The sequence below is a fragment of the Microtus pennsylvanicus genome, chromosome 7, assembly GCF_037038515.1.
Source record: "Microtus pennsylvanicus isolate mMicPen1 chromosome 7, mMicPen1.hap1, whole genome shotgun sequence".
Taxonomy (NCBI): domain Eukaryota; kingdom Metazoa; phylum Chordata; class Mammalia; order Rodentia; family Cricetidae; genus Microtus; species Microtus pennsylvanicus.
Window position 1 is genome coordinate 114392223 of NC_134585.1, and position 21258 is coordinate 114413480.

General features: G+C 41.5%; 1 protein-coding gene across 4 annotated transcripts in view; it reads right to left on the bottom strand.

The window, feature by feature from the left end:
- Positions 1–1191: 1191 nt before the first annotated feature.
- The window catches only part of Gdap2 (ganglioside induced differentiation associated protein 2), a 49705-nt gene continuing 29638 nt past the window's right edge, over positions 1192–21258 (bottom strand). The window contains exons 9-14 of one of the 4 annotated variants that reach the window (XR_012911415.1): positions 20467–20543; positions 19728–19804; positions 16687–16855; positions 14681–14735; positions 9564–9707; positions 1192–2041 (exon numbers count right to left, since the gene is read on the bottom strand). Coding sequence is in view for 2 of the 4 variants with exons in the window: in XM_075981797.1 (XP_075837912.1) it covers positions 1994–2041; positions 9564–9707; positions 14681–14735; positions 16716–16855; positions 19728–19804; positions 20467–20543 (541 nt within the window). In the remaining 2 variants the exon portion in view is untranslated. Of the gene's footprint in view, positions 2042–9563; positions 9708–14680; positions 14736–16686; positions 16856–19727; positions 19805–20466; positions 20544–21258 lie in introns of those variants that run through there. The other 3 variants (XR_012911414.1, XM_075981797.1, XM_075981798.1) reach the window with 3 other exon arrangements.

Below are 21258 nucleotides of genomic sequence, written 5' to 3' on the forward strand. Positions count from 1 at the left end.
TCATATACAAATGTCTCTGTTCAAACAACAAGGTAGATGACTGCTTCTATTATGTAGAGCAGCAATGGTGCAGGCCAGATGTCAGTTCTTGGTAGCTAAGTCCAGCGTTGGCAGGGCATGGTCCTAGTGAGCAATGCCTCAGATCAAACGACCCAAGGACGGCTGTAGGGAGGGAGCTAAAACACCAGATATCTTAACGATGAAAGGGTTAGAGGAATAATGGAAGTAAGTTTACATCTGACCTCTGACTGGCTGGCTGATGACCTAGAGTGTACCAGGAAGTCCTTACCACGCAGGCAGACAGAACAAATGAGTGGCTTCCGTGTCTAACAATGATACTGATCCAGGAAACATGAAACACTTTTTGTCTCTATGAAACAATCTAAAATGATTACTGGGGAATAATATAAAATGACTATCTTATAAAGAGAAGTACACTTCTTTTCCTCCACTGAAGAACGGTTAGGCAAAAAGCAATGGATCCTTGGAAGCACTGACAGGGCACCTTTTCCACGATCCCTTTAAATTCTCACAGGAGATCAGAAGGGTTCGACTTTCTCCTCTCTGAACTGCAAATGTGCAGGGTACAGTGAAGGAGACAGAGGTGGGTGGGTGTGGGCACCAAAAGGACTATAAAGACACCACATGGGAACCATAATGCTTTGACCTTAATTCAGGAAGAGACTGTTAAAATGGGTAACAGATGTCTCCCGTTAATTGGCAGTCCTGTAGGTGAGCCAGAAGAAAACCTACAAAGCAGTAAGTGGTCAGAGGGTCAGGGGTGGGATTTTTTTGTGCCCCACCCCCAAATGCAGCTCAGTCACTCAAAAGGTACCAAGGCCCATGGAATGCCTTACAGAATTCCTTTACACTTATTGCTCTCATAACATTACTGAAGACACCCTACCCGACACCCAATTCCCTCAAAGCCTCTGCATCCTGGGACAGCCAAGTTCTTTCTAAACACTATCTTCATGTTACCTCTATGAGGTAGGTTGTATAATTCCACTTTTCACCCATAAATAAACTATGGCACATAGAACCCGCGTGGCAAAGGTTTCTTGAAAGTGAATTATCAGATCTTTGGATTTGGGTACTATTACATACTTCTACTCTACTGATGTAGGCGACGCAAGAGACGCTGAGCCAACACAATCATTTACGACTCTGACAAGACAGAGTGGTCAGGAATGGAGTCTGAGGAAATGCTCTTTACTGGGGAGTGCTGTCAGCACATACATTCCTTTGAGAAGGAGACCAATCCCATGATTAGAGAAGGAGCTGAAGCTACAGTCTTTATGGTCCCCACACTGCTGAGCCCAGAACAGTGTCCATTTTAACAAAGCACACGACCCAGGAAGCACTTACACCTCACTCTTACTGCAAGTCCTGTGTTTTGTGAAGATTTTTATAGTTTCAACCAGATACATTTCTATGTTCTTGGTCCTGGACAATTCTGTATTATAATCAGTTCGTCTGTATAAAATGTAAATGGTATTAAAGCCAGGGTTTGAGGGAAACAATGCATCCGTTCAGCATCCATTGGTTGTATATATTTTGAGAAATTCAGATCCACAAAGGAAGCGTGCACTGTTGAGGAGACACTGAACAATGTTGGTGGCCTGGGTAACGGAGAGTTCAGAGTGTGCACTGTCAGAGATGATGGAAGCAAGGTTGGTGGCCTGGGTAACAGGGTCCCGAGTCCAGGAAACTGAAGACACTCAAAAGTTGACCCCCAGTTTCTATTAATGCTCTATAAATGAACATTTCCATTTGATACAAATATACAAATTTAAAATGTATGCAGTTCAGTATGGCCTACCAGTTTCAGAGTGTTTATGTGCCAGAAAATATATAGTCAATAAAAAAATACCAGAGAGGTGGGGACAAAAGCTCTCTGGATCTGTACAGCAAAAATGAACATCACTTCACTAGGTGGTGAGTTGTGGTGAAATGGAATTCCGTGACCGAGAAGTACTGGAAAGGCAGCAGGTCACAAATCTGGTGATGGAGGATAGGATGCAAAATAAGGCCCATTTTCCTGTGGAGAGAAGAAAAGACAAGGCCATTAAACAACAGGGCAATTCAAGAGGATGTGCAAGAAGACAGGGACGTGTACTGAACGGAAAAGCGCCTGGGAGAGGCGCAACATGTGTGCGGTGTGTGCGGCGCTGAGCAGTCTCACTGGGACGTGTCACAGCTGCTGTAAAGTATGGAGAAGCTACAGGATGACAATGGACTCCAATAACAGCATCGCTCCTTGAACATTCTAGGTGCTGGACTCCTTGTTTCCACTGCCCCTTAAGTTCTCACATGATGGCAGGAGATAGGTAACATTCTTATTTTACTGACAAGGAAAATGAAGAGCACACAGATTATATAATTCAACTCATGAACCTGCTAAGTAACAAGCTGAGCTTACATTTGAAGAAAAATTTGTCTTGACACTGGATTCTTGTTACCTCCCATTCTGATTCTCCATTTAGTTATGGAACAATACGAATGATTTCTGAAGAATTTAGTAGCCCTCACTGTTTGGCAGCAGGCATCTTCAAGTCACGCCCGAGTGGCAAGGCTTATAACGATTACAATTCTCAGGCCATTTAGTTCCACGTCAAGATGGAAAATTAAATGCCAGAAGCTTAACGTCAAATGTTGAAGGCAACCAACTAGTGTAAGGAGAAATTCTTTGGCCCCCACTTTGGATAATCGTGGTTAAAAACAAGGCAGCTAACTTTATGGTAGGAGGATCCTAGATTAGATTTATGAGTTGTAAGACCAGAGTTTCACTTTCAGGAAAAGTATTTCTTTGGCAAAGAATTTGTTTTTCAGTAAGCCACAAACAGGAAATGCTTACCATTAAAATAAGGCAGCGGGGGCACACACCTTTAATCCCAGCACCTGCGTAGACCTCTGTGAGTTTGAGGCCAGCCTGGTCTACAAGAGCTAGTTCCAGAACAGGTTCTAAAGCTACAGAGAAACACTGTCTCGAAAATCAAAAATCAATCAATCAAACAAACAAACAAACAAAAAGAAAAGAAAAAGGCACCTGGTGTTGGTGGTGCACACCTTTAATCCTAACACTTGGGAGGCAGAGACAGGTGGATCTCAGTTAGTTAGAGATAAGCCTGGTCTACAGAGCAAGTTCAAGGATAGCTAGGACTATTATGTAGAGAAACGCTGTCTCAAAAAACAAAAAACATAAATAAACAAATAAGCAAATAAATAATAAAAATAAGGTAATGCACCAGTCAGGAGTGAAGAGAGAGGAGGAAGGAAGTAGGCTGTTCCACGGCATTTACCTTACAGCTACAGGAACAATGAGTAGACCTGGTCTTGAACCCAGTGGACAATTTCATGTTATCAGAGCCAAAATGAGCCAAGAGCTCAGCCAGTTTTCAGAGCAGTTGCTCTGAGCAGGAATTGACCCTGGTGGTGGCATAGCCAGGAAATCAAAAGGTCATCTAAGACTTTCTGATAATAAGCAAATCTGACCAGGTATGGGAGAAAAAAAAATAGAAATAAATCTCAGAATTAGCTACATTTCTGGAAACTTGGGAGAAAAGTTTGCATTTAGCTTGTCTATCATGATCTGTAATCTAAGCAGTTCTGCAGAAAGTCATGCCTTGAGAAACAGAGCCCAAAGAGAAATCTATTCTGAACACCTCTGTAAGTGTTCTCGTCTATTCTTTTATTCTAGTTTCCAAAGATTCTCATATCTGCATTGATTTTTGTGACAAACTAACGGGACATGCCTGATCTGCAATGCCACGAAACAGAGCTTCCCACATTGACTTCACACTGCTCAGGAGATCACTGAGCCATCAGCCAGCTTCTCTATTTCTGGCAACAATCACAGTAATTTAAAGAATTCTCCCCGGTCAAAATGACATACTCTGATTTTATTTGTAAGAATGCTGACTTGCTCTTTTCTGGAAGTTGCTGCAATATTATTTTTATCTAGATAAAAAGTACCTTTCAACTACTTTTCAAAGGTCCCTTTTAATCTTATAGAAACTGTTGGCTTCCTAAAAGCAGAATCTTTGAAATGGTTTTTTAAGTCCACTGAAACTGATACCAATCAACACCAATTCAGTCCTTTATCAAATAAAGAACCTATTATGTGTTATCAAATGTAAGGCACAAACTGAACATAGAGTATGCCAACTCTGTACTCTTTTTCTCCAGTCATGATTTAAATTTTCCTTACAAATCAGCATCCAGCCACCTCCTGGTGTCTCAGGTCCACATCCCATAACTCTGTGCTGCAAACTGAACACACTACCCGAACCTTTCCCAAGTCTCTCAAGACTTTCCCTCGCATCACTTCTCTGAGGCAATAAAAATACCATCCATCAAAAGTACTTGCTTCTCCTTCATCTCCCATGGCTATTTATCTCCAAATATCACAGCTCAAATACCTCCTAACTTCAAACCCTTGCCACGCCCAGAAGCACGGCTTCCTCTGGTCTCAGCTGAGGCAAAGTCCTGTAGACTTGCTTCTCTCTCCATCATGCTGTGCCCTTCCACATCCACACTGGTCTCTGCACAGAAATGTAAGGGCAGAACACTCCCCACTGACGGCAAAGCCAGTGGCCTTTAGCACTGCAGGCACAGTGGCAGATGTCATGCTATGCCCCCTGCCTGTCCCTGAACACTGTCTCCTCATACCCTAGCCCGTTGAATTTTATGCCTGTCATCAGTCCTCATAGACAGATGGCATAGTATCTCCATTCTAAAATACTCTAGCATAAGTAGAGAGAGAGAGATGGTTTAATGAGTCAACTGTCAGTTTAGAAGTAATTCTTCCTTTTGACACTGATCCTGCCATTGTGTCCTTTTTGATACTCAAAACAACTGAAATCTAAAACACACAAGCAAAACAAAAGCAGGCTCGAGTCTGGTGAAATAATCTTTCTGTATTTGCGGGAAAAAAAATTATACATTTAGATGGTAGTTTAGAAATGTCATTCAAATTTTGGGTCTCCAAATGTTCTTTTGTGCCTTTTACATTTCCTGCTATTAATTCAAGCATGACAAGTAGAGTTCAAGGCAAACAATAGTCAGCTTTTACTTCAGCAATTTTCATGTAAATACAAACTGATGTAGCTTTTCCCCATCCCATATATTGAATAATCTTTGTTCTATGATTCAGCTGCTCTCATTACAAATCCTCTCTGTGCAACAGCCGAATGTGAAACTTTATTAGCTACTAGAACACAGTAAATGTTTTGCTTCACAAACACTGAGAGAAACAATTAATAAATGAAACCTCCTGAAACTGAAAAGCTTTTGTAAAGCAAAGGACACAGCCAACAAGACAAAACGACAGCCAACAGAATGGGAAAAGATCTTCACTAACCCTACAGACAGAGGTCTGATCTCCAAAATATACAAAGAACATAAGAAATTGGTCACCAAAGAACACATAATCCAATAAAAATTGAGTACAGACCTAAACAAAGGACTCTCAACAGAGGAATCTAAAATGGCTGAAAGACACTTAAGGAAATGTTTAACATTTTTAGTCATCAGAGAAATGCAAATCAAAACAACTCTGAGATTCCATCTTACACCTGTAAGAATGGCCAAGATCAAAACACTGATGACAACTTATGCTGGAGAGGTTGTGGGGAAAAGGAAATACTTCTGCATAGCTGGTGGGAATGCAAACTGGTACAACCCCTTTGGATGTCAGTATGGTGATTTCTCAGAAAATTAAGAAACAACCTTCCTCAAGACCCAGCAATACCACTTTTGGGTATATATCCAAAGGATGCTCAATCGTGCCACAAGGACACGTGCTCAACTATGCTCATAGCAGCTTTGTTTGTCATAGTCAGAACCTGGAAACTACCTAAATGCCCCTTGACCGAAGAATGGATGAGGAAAATGTGGTACATTTACACAATGGAGTACTACACAGCAGAAAAAATAATGACATCTTGAATTTTGCCGGCAAATGGATAGAGCTAGAAAACATTGTTTTGAGTGAGGTAACCCAGACACAGAAAGACAACTATCACATGTACTCACTCATAGGTGGTTTTTAAACATAAAGCAAAGAAAACCAGCCTACAAACCACAATCCCAGAGAACTTAGACAACAATGAGGACACTAAGAGAGACTTACATAGATCTAATCTACATGAAAAGTAGAAAGTAGAAAAAGACAAGATCTCCTGAGTAAATTGGGAGCATGGGGACCTTGGGGGAGGGTTGAAGCAGAGGGGAGAGGCAGGAAGGGGAGCAGAGAAAAATGTAGAGATCAATAAAAATCAATAAAAACAAATAAAAAAATGTTTTGCTCTCCACATAAGGGGAACAGAAGCCATCACTGAAACTGGAGAACCCTTAAAGAGAGATGTCCTGCATGACTTTTGTTTGAGGTATATAACATATTGTACAACAATCAGGGGAGAAAACTTCAAACTCAGTATTACTTTCCAATGCGCCCTCTGGCTCATGCATAGAGATATATAACCAGCAACATAAGGTGCTTGATTGACTTTTGGCAAAGTTCTCAAAAAAGATTATAAAGGTGATGCTGTGATATATGCAATAGAAAAGAACTTTAGTGAAGTTTAGGAGAGTCGTGATTCAGCAACAGATCTATGAATGCACCTATAAATAACATCACTAACATGGTAGTTGCATTAAAACCATTACTATAACCTTCAGGAAATACAGCTTGTAACAGGGCAGAGGCTACTGAGAAAGGCTGCCTGACAATGTCTATGGTGCAAGTGGACACCAATCCAATCTGGCTGTTCATAGAGCTAAAAGCCTAAGTCTTAAGAAAAGTGACAGAAACTATCTACACAACCAAATACCAGCTTTAAATTCATGGCTGAGAAACCCTCTTGGGATAAGAACTTTTCCTAAGGCGTTGTGTGAAAAATACTAAATTATTATTCCAAAGCTCAGAGCTGCTGCATTGCAGCAGTTCACACACTCACATGCTTACACCTGCAGTTCACACACTCAGATGCTTACACCTGCAGTTCACACACTCACATGCTTACACCTGCAGCAGTTCACAACTCACATGCTAACAATGCAGCAGTTCACACCCTCACATGCTTACAATGCAGCAGTTCACACACTCACATGCTTACACCTGTAGTTCACACACTCCCATGCTTACAATGCAGCAGTTCACACACTCACATGCTTACACCTGCAGCAGTTCACACACTCACATGCTTACACCTGCAGCAGTTCACACACTCACATGCTTACACCTGTAGTTCACACACTCACATGCTTACAATGCAGCAGTTCACACACTCACATGCTTACACCTGTAGTTCACACACTCCCATGCTTACAATGCAGCAGTTCACACACTCACATGCTTAGACCTGCAGCATGCTCAAACACTCCCATGCTTACACCTGCAGCAGTTCACACACTACTCACATGCTTACACCTGCAGCAGTTCACACACTCACATGCTTACACCTGTAGTTCACACACTCAGATGCTTACACCTGCAGCAGTTCACACACTACTCACATGCTTACACCTGCAGCAGTTCACACACTCACATGCTTACACCTGCAGCAGTTCACACACTCACATGCTTACACCTGTAGTTCACACACTCCCATGCTTACAATGCAGCAGTTCACACACTCACATGCTTAGACCTGCAGCATGCTCAAACACTCCCATGCTTACACCTGCAGCAGTTCACACACTACTCACATGCTTACACCTGCAGCAGTTCACACACTCACATGCTTACACCTGTAGTTCACACACTCAGATGCTTACACCTGCAGCAGTTCACACACTACTCACATGCTTACACCTGCAGCAGTTCACACACTCACATGCTTACACCTGTAGTTCACACACTCACATGCTTACACCTGCAGCAGTTCACACACTCACATGCTTACACCTGTAGTTCACACACTCACATGCTTACAATGCAGCAGTTCACACACTCACATGCTTACACCTGCAGCAGTTCACACACTCACATGCTTACAATGCAGCAGTTCACACACTCACATGCTTACACCTGCAGCAGTTCACACACTCACATGCTTACACCTGCAGCAGTTCACACACTCACATGCTTACAATGCAGCAGTTCACACACTCACATGCTTACACCTGCAGCAGTTCACACACTCACATGCTTACACCTGCAGCAGTTCACACCCTCACATGCTTACAATGCAGCAGTTCACACACTCACATGCTTACACCTGCAGCAGTTCACACACTCACATGCTTACACCTGCAGTTCACACACTCCCATGCTTACACCTGCAGCAGTTCACACACTCACATGCTTACACCTGTAGTTCACACACTCACATGCTTACAATGCAGCAGTTCACACACTCACATGCTTACACCTGCAGCAGTTCACACACTCACATGCTTACAATGCAGCAGTTCACACACTCACATGCTTACAATGCAGCAGTTCACACACTCACATGCTTACACCTGCAGCAGTTCACACACTCACATGCTTACACCTGCAGCAGTTCACACACTCCCATGCTTACAATGCAGCAGTTCACACACTCACATGCTTACACCTGCAGCAGTTCACACACTCACATGCTTACAATGCAGCAGTTCACACACTCACATGCTTACACCTGCAGCAGTTCACACACTCACATGCTTACACCTGCAGCAGTTCACACACTCACATGCTTACAATGCAGCAGTTCACACACTCACATGCTTACACCTGCAGCAGTTCACACACTCACATGCTTACACCTGCAGCAGTTCACACACTCCCATGCTTACAATGCAGCAGTTCACACACTCACATGCTTACACCTGCAGCGGTTCACACACTCACATGCTTACACCTGCAGCAGTTCACACACTACTCACATGCTTACACCTGCAGCAGTTCACACACTCACATGCTTACACCTGCAGCAGTTCACACACTCACATGCTTACACCTGTAGTTCACACACTCCCATGCTTACAATGCAGCAGTTCACACACTCACATGCTTAGACCTGCAGCATGCTCAAACACTCCCATGCTTACACCTGCAGCAGTTCACACACTACTCACATGCTTACACCTGCAGCAGTTCACACACTCACATGCTTACACCTGCAGCAGTTCACACACTCCCATGCTTACACCTGCAGCAGTTCACACACTACTCACATGCTTACAACTGCAGCAGTTCACACACTCCCATGCTTACACCTGCAGCAGTTCACACACTACTCACATGCTTACACCTGCAGCAGTTCACACACTCCCATGCTTACACCTGCAGCAGTTCACACACTCCCATGCTTACACCTGCAGCAGTTCACACACTACTCACATGCTTACACCTGCAGCAGTTCACACACTCACATGCTCCCAGCTGCTGCTCTGCAGCCTATGTTGTGTCTCAGCACACTGCACACACAGGAGTGTATCTGTATATGATGAGGCAAAAGCTCTGTGAGGCAGCCTCCTTACGATGCAGGTAGCATGTAACACACTCAGATGCTCACACCCGCTGCTCTGTAACACACTCACACAGGACACAGGCCAGGAGAACAGGCACTTACCCTGGCGTCGTATTCAAGGACAAAAGGAGGGAAGTCTATCTGCTCTGGTGATATGGCAGAAAAGAGCTGGTGCAGGCTGTCTATGTGATGTATTTTGTCCTTCAATCCTGAGACAGAAAAGGTGGTGAAAAACCATGTTGAGACCTGATTAATAGGAGAGAAAAATAATTTAAGCCAGTAGCCACCATTAAGAATAGATACATTTTTGAAATTTTATACTAAAGTGTGCAATTTCAAAATATTTGAAATTGAACAATAACAGTTTTTTAAAGTACAGTTTGCAGTTCATTAGTGAGTTGCACAATAATGTCACGTATTACAAGGAACACTTATAAAATGAAAGAACAATGACATCGGGACTACAATAAGGAGGCTGTCTCACAGAGCTCTGGTCTCAGTGTAGAGACACTTTGTATGCACAGTATGAGGAGACACACAACATAAGTGCCGTCTCTCGACTGAAGTTATGTGCAATTCATACCTGCTGGGAAAGGGAAAATGGAGGTCACTGGGTACGTTAACACCCCAGGGCAGGGCCCATGCCGGGAGTGGTTGGCTAACACAAAATGGACTCCATGGCTTTTGTGTACTTCTTGTTTTATTTTTTGTTTGATTCCTGTTTGGTTTGGTTTTTGATGTTGGAGAGGGGGAGGGAGAAAGAAATGAGCACAAGGCTGGACAGGTAGCGAGGATCTGGGAGGAGGTGGGGAAGCGGAAAGAATATGATTAAAATATATTGTCTGAACAAAGGCTCTCCATTATTTGGTAGAGTAGGTTAATAGACTGCAATTTTTTTGTTTGGTTGTTTCCAAAGATATTTTCACTTGGTAACTGCCATATGGTCTCTGTAGCAGCTAATCAAAGCAGTGTGTGTATGTGTGTGTACACGAACATATACAAGGGACTTTCTTCAGCCATAAAGAATGAGATTATGCCATTTTCAGAAAAATGGATGGAAATGGAGATTATGATGTTAAGGAAAATAAGTCAGTCTACAAACATAACATATTTTCTCTCATATGTAGAATCCATATATAAAAGGGAAAAAAACATTAAGGTAGGCAGTGGCTATTTGGGAAGACGAGAGACACTGCAATGGGAGAGGAAGTCTAAGAAAAAGTAATGGGTCTGAATATGATCTAGGTGTGTTGTATATGTGCATGAAAATGAAACTCGCCCTTTTTATTATAACTATGCTTTGATTGTTTTTAAAGCTAGAAAAAAGGTGAATCTCACCTTTAAGTCGCTTTACAAAATATAAGTGAAAGAGTTTGTTAGTTTGAAAAAAACCAGAAAATTCCTGGTAGCAAGTGCTATTTCTGATATTGAGACATACAGTAGATAAAAGGTAATCCAAGTTATGTTATTTATCTATCTGACTTTTATCAGCAGGTTACACAACAGTTTAATGAGGTGGGTGTAATGATGTTGTTCTTCCTATTTACAAAAGATGGAAACCGATGCACACAATCTTTTAGTGGAATGCCTACTATATTCCAAAACAGTAATTAGAACCCAGGATTGACCACAATCACTTAGGGGAGCTGGCATGTCACTTTGGGTGCCTTGTTTTTTTTTTTTTTATTAATTTCTGTTTGGTATGCTGCCACATTCTTCAGAGGCTCTTCCAAACCTCTGACATATTCCAAGCTACTAATATTACATACTTTCTTCCCTAATATTGTAATTGTGTGTCCTGTTCCTTTAGAGATGGGCCCAGCCAACTCCTTCCCCTGTCCTGGATCTTTCTTCCACTTTACTTCCAGCCTGAGCTCCTTCCTTTCCTTCTCTCTCTCTTCTAAAGAGGCAGCCTCTGCCTCTCTCCCTTCTCCTCACTTCTTCCCCCCCTCTCTGCTCTTTTTCATTCCCCCTTTCCCCTCCAAATACCACTAAATAAGTACCCTCTTTCTATGCATGGCGTGCCTAATAGGTCTCTGTCTCTCACCACCGCATGGCTCTCTGCATGGGACCGGCTGCCTTCCTGGCCCACCGTGGTCATGTAGCCCACTGCCCACTGCCGCCACTAGGGAACCTGCAGTGTTTTATCATAACAAATATGACATAATTCCTTCAAACTTATTTGTAAAATAAAATCCCTAATAGACAATATTGGACTAAGTCATCACTATGTGAAGTCTATTCAAATTTCCCAAATTGATACAGGTATCACTTTTCATTTCTTGCTTACTGCTCTAGGCTATCCCCTCTGTGGATTCTTCTCCTCCCCTCTAGTATTTCAGTTACATTCATTTCTACAAACTCTCTGGTTTTTAGAAGACAACCTAGAATGGCAGTATAAAATTGTGTAGGTATCTACAGAGCTGGGTTCCAAGCACTTGCTAAGGAAGAATCAATATCAGGGCCTATTTTATGATGGCGCCGAGTCCTGGGTCATTATTGATGTAAGCTACATTACTGCTGGCTTACACAGCCTCAAACTCCCTATTATTATCTGAATTTCCTTTCCTCCCATTTTTCAAGTTTATTAAGAGGATTGATATGGAGTAGAGGAGACATTAGGCAAAATCAGAATCAAATGAGTTAACCAGTGAAGGAACTGCTTCTCAAAATCAATTTGTGTTGACACGTCCTATTGCACACCCTTTCCTGTGTGAACACGTGCTATTGCACACCCTTTCCTGTGTGAACACGTGCTATTGCACACCCTTTCCTGTGTTAACACGCGCTATTGCACACCCTTTCCTGTGTTAACACGTGCTATTGCACACCCTTTCCTGTGTGAACACGTGCTATTGCACACCCTTTCCTGTGTGAACACGTGCTATTGCACAACCTTTCCTGTGTGAACACGTGCTATTGCACACCCTTTCCTGCTATCGCAACCCCTTCTTGAAACGAACATCTACAAACTAGATGAAAAAGCTTGACATGATGAAAAAGCAGACATCGCTGGTGAACTAGCAGTGGCTGTGGAGAGACTGTGCGGGAACAAACTCCACACCAGTTGTCTAGTGTGCACTGCACACTTCGCTGGAAGTTTTCTTAACCACAGTCTTCTACCTTAAATCTTTTTACGTGTCTTGCTTCAGTCCTGACAGCTTTATCCTCAAATCTTAACTGATTGTTGTCCTATTTGAAAACTTCATTGGTGCACTTTCAAACAAAGCTGCAAAAGGACATTCCTTCTAAGTGTTCCTCCATGCTACCGCAGAACAGTGAACATTCTGGAGATTTCAGCTGCGGCTCTAGTCTGAACATTCTGTAATGAAGACTCATAGTCATAGTCTGGTGCTCAGCATTTATCTGGGAGGAACTCAGCGTTTGCTCACAGAATTAACAAATGGAGCCTGGAGCTTACTCTAACACTATCAGCGAAAGTACAGGACTCCTTAAATTGCACTTCTTTCTGGGCCTCGGCTACTCCATCTATAAAGCGAAGTTACATTTGCATGACATTTTAAGGTCTTGTGCTATCCAATTCTTTGGCAGGACTCTTAAGTAGGCTATGCTGTACTGACATGGTGGGGTGCTGATGGGAAATGGTTGGGGGACAGGCAGCCCTGGAGAAGCACAGGCCGATCATAAGCATCCCATCTGCAGAAGAGAAACCAAACCTGCCAGTTTCTCTCATCGTATCTTCCTTTTACAGTTCATAAGTGCTGGCAGGAAAAAATTATTCAAAGCAGGCAGAAGTGGAAATTCAGTAAAAAGGTCCTGTTTGGGAAGACCCAAGAATACCAATTTTGCCTTTTTTTCTCCACCCATTTTAGTTTTATATGCCTCAGCTTTAAATTTTTAATTGTTTAGAGTAGAAGCTAAAAATATATATTAAGGATTGCTCTTATTATTTAGTATCTACTACAATAAAAAAACTAGAGAAAAGGAACAATTGTTGGAAGGAATAATTCAGGTGTTTTTGTGAATGCTGGAGATTTTTTTTCTATCTAATTCTTCAAAAATGCAAAGCCAAGAATACAGGGTCATGAACAAAAGCCAAGAAGATACAGTTCACATGTATGTGAAGTCAAAATGGTTATGATACGATAATTTGTTAATTTTACCTCCTATTCAGAAACATTCAATTTATGGCTTTGATTTTCTAGAATTTCTATGAGATTTTATTACATATGGACCTTACTCTCTCATTTCCCATTCCCCCAAATCACAGCAAGGTAGTACAAGGGCATCTGGCTGCAGCCTGGGCAGCCCCACATCTGAACTGATTCCCCGTGAAACAATCCCAAGATGATGACAACGCTAGCTACCATTTGTGAGTGTCCATGGTAAGGGTTCTTTAAGGGACTTTGGAAGTGCCAACTCGTGCCATTCTTCTGAGTACACCGTGAGGTAGGCATTATTCCCATAATGTTAACGGGAGACACCGCTTAGCGGAGATGGCAAATTAGCCCCCCCACCCCTTCCTCCCATGAAACCCTGCTTCTAAACTTTCGGCTTACTACTTTCCCAAACGCAGAACGAAGCACTGCCTGTGTTTTGAAAAGCTGGCACATACAAGACTGAATACGGTACTGAATGGAAGGTGAGGACAGAGGTCTTGGGAATACTGAGGATTAGAAAGGAAACAGAGGAGGGGCAGTTACAAGCAGGAAAGAAACCAGGCAAAGTTAGCTTTCAGTAAGCCAAGACAGTGTTTCAAAGAAAAGATGACCTGCAGGGCAAGCAGGTAACATGAAGACTGAAGAGTGTGCTGTATTAAATGACAGGTGATTTGTGGCTGGTTATGAATTGCTTCAGATGGCAAAACTGGATTAGAGTAATCTAAGATGTATGAAAAACGGAAGTGAACACAGAACATGGGTTGCACTAAAAATTCCAGTTCTAATGGGAAGAAGCCACAACACATTGAAGAGGTAGTAATTTAACCTGGGTGTGGTGTGCCATGAATTTGAGAAAAGGAAGGAAGGAGGGGAGGGAGGGAGAAAAGATGCTACTTTCTCTAAAGAGGCTTGGAATATTCTCTAACCACTCATTTTTGGTAATAACGTTGTTCAGAAGGGTACCCAAGTCAGATACAACCAAACATCAGGAACACAGTCATCTTAGCCAATGAAAACAGCAAATAAATCAGCAGTTACAGCATCTGGAACATACGGTGCACTTAAATCCAGGATTTAGTAAAAACATTAATACTGTACCTTTGAACGGAATGTTGGATGAACAAAATAAACAGCCTTCAAATTCCTCTTGTATCTAATCAAAACAGATAAACAGCTATCATAAGTCATACTGAGAAGTACTCATTAGAAAGTCAGTCAACATTTTACCTGAATAAATAAATAAATATATTAATACAGAGGAAAATACCAAAAAGCAGCAGGAGTTAATATCTTGAATTTGAGGTAATTAAGAGAACATTTCATTATTTAAACTGCCTATCTTAAAGGAAGCATCAAATGCTCCCCCTCACTGTGACAGAGCTACCTTAAGGAAGGATAAAGTCAATTCATACCTTTAAAACATCACTGCAGATTCTTCTCTATACCATGAGAGAGGCTCTGAGCTCAAATATATGAAATTAAGTCACTCTGAAATTACTAATGTTGTAGCAAACATTGGGAACTAAAAGTTACACTCAGGTTACAAGTTACTGCATGACTCAAATTCTCTGAAGGCTTTGTACTTAATCTTCTCAACAGCTCTGAGGAGAGTACCAGCAATGGCTCTACTTCAATACTCCGTGACCCGATGACCAAGAGGCAATGCCTAGAACCCAACCTGGGCCTCAGCCAGATACTTGTTGAAGCTTGCTGAGGTACATCTTAAAATTTTGTTTTTCAGTAATTTAATAATCACCACCAAGACATATGAGGTTAACTGTAAAGGACTTCAGGGAAATAGCAGAAGCACTATTTTAGCTGAGGGTTGTGTCATTTGAAGGGCTAGTTAGTGGCAGAAGTAGGTACAGAGTAAAGTGTAGCTTCATTACAAAACACTTCAAAGCACAACTGGGAGTCTGTTAGGTAATGCAAGCATTAGTGTTCCTAATTAAGTTGAGGTTTAATGGATGGTGGAAGACAATGGAAATTTATGGTAACCTATCCTCTTTGCTCCCTAACTGTAAAATGGTTTTTCAACCTAACCGATAAAAGCATTGTGATGCTACAAATAAAATAGGTACCAAGAGAGTAGAATGCCTTATTATTATTATTATTTAGGAAATAAATCACGGAGGAAAAACTTTAGTCTTGCATTGGGGTGGTCATTAGAATTTTCATTATTATAGTAAGGGAACATAATCTAATGAAAATAATTTTCCAAGTCAGTAATCTAGTAAATTTAAATTTTGTATATAAAATTTTGACATCTTGGCCAACAAATGCCGTTTTTTATTATTCTCCATCTTCCAGATGTAGAAAACATTGAAAGATAACAGGATACTCAGCAGTAAAGACACAGGCTCCTATGCCCTTGATCCATAAAGCCTGTCACACCCAGTTTCTCTCCTCCCTGTACTAATGTATGGAATGTGTTTGTCCCTCAACACCTTGTCATATGGAAAACCTCACCAGGTACGGGGTAAAGTTAGAGTGTCTTCAGAGACAAATTGGTCACTGATCTTACCTTACATGGGGGTGGGGGAATCCACTTAAACCACAAGGAAGGAATGTCCAAATAAAGTCTGTTTTCATGACTAACCAACTCCAAATCCCCAAGAACCCCATAAATGCTTGCTCCTTTCTTTCAGTAGACAGCCTAAACCCCCAAGTTCTTTCCCTTTGCTCAACCTCTTCTCGTTCCTATGAAAACCTCTGCCTGCTTGTTTATGTTCAGTTTCAGGTATTTATAATCACAAAGACAAATTCCTCTGAACCTGCTACCACTATCTCTCCCAACAGACTCTCGGGCTACTGGATCAATTAAATAATGCTACGGGTCTACTCTGGTGTACATTATGCTATGGCGAGAGCAACCAAGGCTGCACTTCATTACTTTATGCACAAAGACTAGGGATGGCACCAAGCCTCTTCCAAAGTGGTCAAAAGGGGGAAGATTACAAATGAGTTCAGTTTCCTGCAAAAGGAAGGTCTCCCATCATTTAAGTATCTAATGTACATGATAAAAATTTGTCCCGTGAAATAGCCTTTCAAAAATCTTTACAAACGTTTGCTATTGCTTAGTGTTAAAAATAAAGAAGCAATACCCCCTTCACAATTTCCAAAAATAACTAACTTGACATCAACGACATCGTAGAGTTTCTTCAGGAAGTCGGAGTCCAGGTGATTGTATTCAGTGGTCAGTGTGTGAAAATAGACCAGCACATACTCCTTCACAGCGATGTGGTCCATTACATGGATAAAATATAAGAGAGCCTAGAAGAGAGGGATAAAGACCATTTCCAAGTGGTTCACTTCACAGAGGCTGAGAGAGCGGAAACCCCTCCCCTAAGATTATCTACACCTGTAATTGCAGATGGAAAGGACAGATGGGTGAGGACCACTTCTCTTAGAAAGTGAGTCATCCAGCATTTACTGGTTGTTCTCAAAGGCTGTAGCACAGACCTTCTCCATGAAGGAAGAGGATAATTAACCCCTGGCCTTTGGAATGACTCTTCAATACCAGGAAGAGCTCTTGGCTCAACTATCAGGTTTCTCCTATCTACGACAATGATGTCAAAACATTTACAACGAAGATTTAATACTTCTTATGATTTTAATAAATCCATAATTCTTGATGTTTCTCTTTGCATCCCATCAACGGCAACCAGACACAGACAAGCAGTAGAGCACATGGTGTATGGAGTATCTCCCTCCATGCCCCCGTATAAACCCATTTGCTTAGCACCTTTCATGCTTATCTGAATGAGGAAAGTGGAGGGGTTTGTGGGTGGATGGCAAAACACATTGAGCAACACTTCTAGAACTCAAGAGGATGATCTAATATGAACCTGTTTGGCTAGGGATGTATTCTATTTTAAGAAATCTAAGAGAGACACTAAAAACAAGATGAGAAATATAACCCAAGTAGGGCTGAAGTGACCCAGAGGTTTGGCTGTAAACAACTGCAAAGAGGAAGCTAAGCTACATCAACCAAAAGGATTACCGACCAGGCTGTTTTCCAGTTCCTCCTCAGGGGAGTCCTTGGCATTAATGTGGATTAGAACCCAACTGCAGGCACAGCAGGCAGAGGAGGGCATTATGAACACAGCTGCTTGGCAAATATTACCTGGTTTGAACCTCATAATAAGTCTTATTTTTTTACTATGAAATGACATATCATAGTGTCAGGAATGCTATGTGAGCACTCACCAAAATCAAACTAAGGATTATATTCTTACTGGAATAAATCTTACTACTGAAGGTAAGAGTGAAGGACACACTGACTGTTAAGAACACCAATGGCTGCAAACAGAAACTTAGGATGTAATTCTCACCAGGTACGGAGTCTTTCCCTCTTTGTGAATGGACCCACCCCTGATCATCCTACTGGCAGTCCTCTCACTGGACTGCCGCTTTGTCCTGTCAATCCATTTTTTAATCTCACACTTGGGTAAATTAGGCGACTCTTTTTGGCTTTAAATTCTCTAAGTTATTCCGCTGCTGTGTAGAAGTAGCCAAAAGGAGAAGCTTGTGGGGGACAAATTCTCCTCAAAAGGAAATAAAATGAAAAAAGACTTCTATTTAATTTGAAACTGCACCTGTGTGTATCTGTGAGTGCACACCACATGCACAAGGATGCACAGAACAGAGGCAGTAGAGTCCCTGAAGCTGGAGTTGTAGGCAATTGTGGGCCACCCAACACGGTGCTGCAAATCAAGGTCTATAAAGAGTCATACCCATTCCTGAGCCATCTCTGCAGCCCCAAACAAATCCATTTTGAAACACTTCCTTCCACCTTTAACCTAACTATTAGAGTCTTCTATGGACACGCGTCTCCTCTCTACTGCACTCACCTCAGCCTCTCCCTCTCCCGCCCCCCACGCTAGAGATGGAGCCCAGGGCCCCGTGGACACTAGACAAGCACTGTACTCTGAGCCGAACCCCCGGCCTCTCAGAATCATAGTTTCCATCTGTATACACCATCACCAGCTATTGGACATCTAAGTTACAACATTTTTCTGTGGGGGACCCTGAGGACTGGCTCACTGCTTTCACATATTCACCCCAATACTGCTGACAAAAGTCTGAGAGCTTAGACATTCTGATCAACTTCTAAATAGCTATGTTTCACCTTAAAATTATATGGATTCCTCCTTTTTATATATGCTATGCTTTCTGTGTTAAGACATTTGGCTCAACTATAACTTGTTTTTCATCATTATTTTCTAATGGAATTGATGCTTTGGGGAAATGTATATATAAATGTTTTAATAGAATATCTTATCTATTCTTTGGTAATTTCATTCATGTAAGCAGTGTATCATATCTACTCTCTCCCCATTCTGGGTACCCCAACATGGTCTGCCTCCCAATTCATGCCCCTTTTCTTTTGTAACAGTGCACTGAGTTCAGTTAGTGCTGCCTGCTGACTGAAGAGCTCTATTCAGCTCACGGTTTGACTGTCCTCCAGTGAGTTCTCCGCCTTCAGCAGTCATAGGATTCATAACCACTTGTCCCAAGTGAGTGTGCTCTTAGTACATCTCAGGAACAGTCACTGGGTCAATGAACACCACTTTTATACTTTCATTCACCTCTAGTGACAATAGCTCTTTACAAGTTCTCACTAATTGTCAGAATGAAAAAAAAATCACATTTTGAATTGCTTTTTTAAAATTTTACTTCCTTTTCTTTAACAGTTTCAACTATTTTTTTTCCCCTTTAGGATCATCTACTTCTGTTCTCCACCCCCACATGAAGGGAGGATAGAATTACACTACCTTGCTATCTTGTACAAAGCACACCTCTGATTTTTTCTTTCTAAGTAGATACTCTAATTTTTCTTTTTTTTTTCTTTTTCAAAGAAGTTGAAGTCTGATTGTATGCTTACAACGCAGGATGCTTCTAACCAAAAGCTTACCAGTTACACTATATCCAAACAAAATAGCTGCATTTCTGGAGTAATCAGAGCTTTGTGGTATCTGTTTTCCCTACAGAGGACAAGCAACCCCTACCTTACCAGAAATGATGCACACCAAGTCTCGGGGGATGCTTTTCCACCCCAGATCTACAATTCATCTCATCCATGCTTGAGAACCTTCTCCCTGCACCGTCTACCTGACTTGCAGAAGAAGCCGCCATGGCTTACCTTGTCCATATCTATCAGCGTCACAGGAATGTTTCTTCCAACTACCACCATCACTGTGCGCCCACAGTTATCCACACCTAAGAGAGGAGGTGCAGTCAGGACCCACAAACCTTAGTGCAAGACCAGCGTTTGCCCTGTCATATAACATGTCTTTGACTGCATAAAAGAATTCTACACATACAAAAGTAAGAAATGGGATGCACAAGCTTCTAAAATTATATCATTAGATTTCTTTTAGTGTTAGGGAAATACTTCTCTTTCTTGATTTTAAAGCTTTATGAGATTTCGACCACAGTTCTGACTTTAAGATTGTTTAAATATTTTAAATTACCAAAACCTATGTTTTTTTTTAAACAACCATTTTGTTTAAGCTCTTCACAACATTTAATAGTATTAGTGACCCAAGAAATGCTAGAAGCTCTCAATTGAAAAATAACAGATAATGCCTAGAACAAAACACAGCAGAGGAACTGGGGTCTGGAGAAGGCTATGAGTTGTATTGACAAATGCTTAGGACTCTTTAGAAGCAGAAAAATTCTAACAGAAAAAGGCGAAGCAGGCAATGTGAGACCCCGAGAAAACATTACAGGTTAACAATAAGTCTAAGATCCTTAGATGATCTTAAATGTGCAAAACCTATTGACATCAGCACAATACACTATGTTCAGAGAGAAACTGAGTCTTTCCAGCACAATGAGTCAGACCCCTCAATTAGCGAGAATAAGATCATTAACCTCACCTGTTTGGTACAAGGCCTTCAGAGAAGCAATATCGGAGAGGTCCTCAGATCTTGCTTGGCATAACCAGCGGTTATAACTAGACAAATAAAAGGTACAATCATTACAGCAAACGTTGGCACATTACTTTTGCAAATGGAACCCCTTTCAACATCTTTTGCTGACCATAAAGAACTGAGGCTTTATTAAAACAGAGTTAGAGGCTATTGTACTGTGGAGGATCTTGAGTTATTGTTAAATGCACGTTAGTGAGAAAATGTGCATACACCAATCACTAAAAAAAATTCTTATGGTAAATCATGAGTACACAGGTAAGTGGCAAAGATGTCAAATATTCAAATAATTAAAGAATACTCTTATTTTTCCTTACTAGAAAAATGTTATCAGGAAAAGCCTCAGTGTTAGATCTCCAAAGCGGATAACCACTAATTAACGAAGCTATGATGAGTGCTTGAGACTATTATAGCAAACAGACAGCAGGATCTCCGCCCTCACGAAGTCATAGCACAACAGAGGGACATTAAATGCTGCACATGTTATACAGGACCACAGCAAGGCAAGAAGCTTTATCAGACATTTATGACTGGTTAATGAAGCTTGAATCGAACCCCTACTTACTACGACACATGGACTAATTTGGCTTTGGCGAAAAGGAGGTTACAAATGATTTTAATGATCAAGTTAATATTTCAGGTTTTTATTTTTGTTTTTTCTTGAGATGGCCTCACTCTATTAATTAGCCTCCACTGACTGGAACTCACTATGTAGAGATCTGCCTGCTTCTGCCTCTGGGT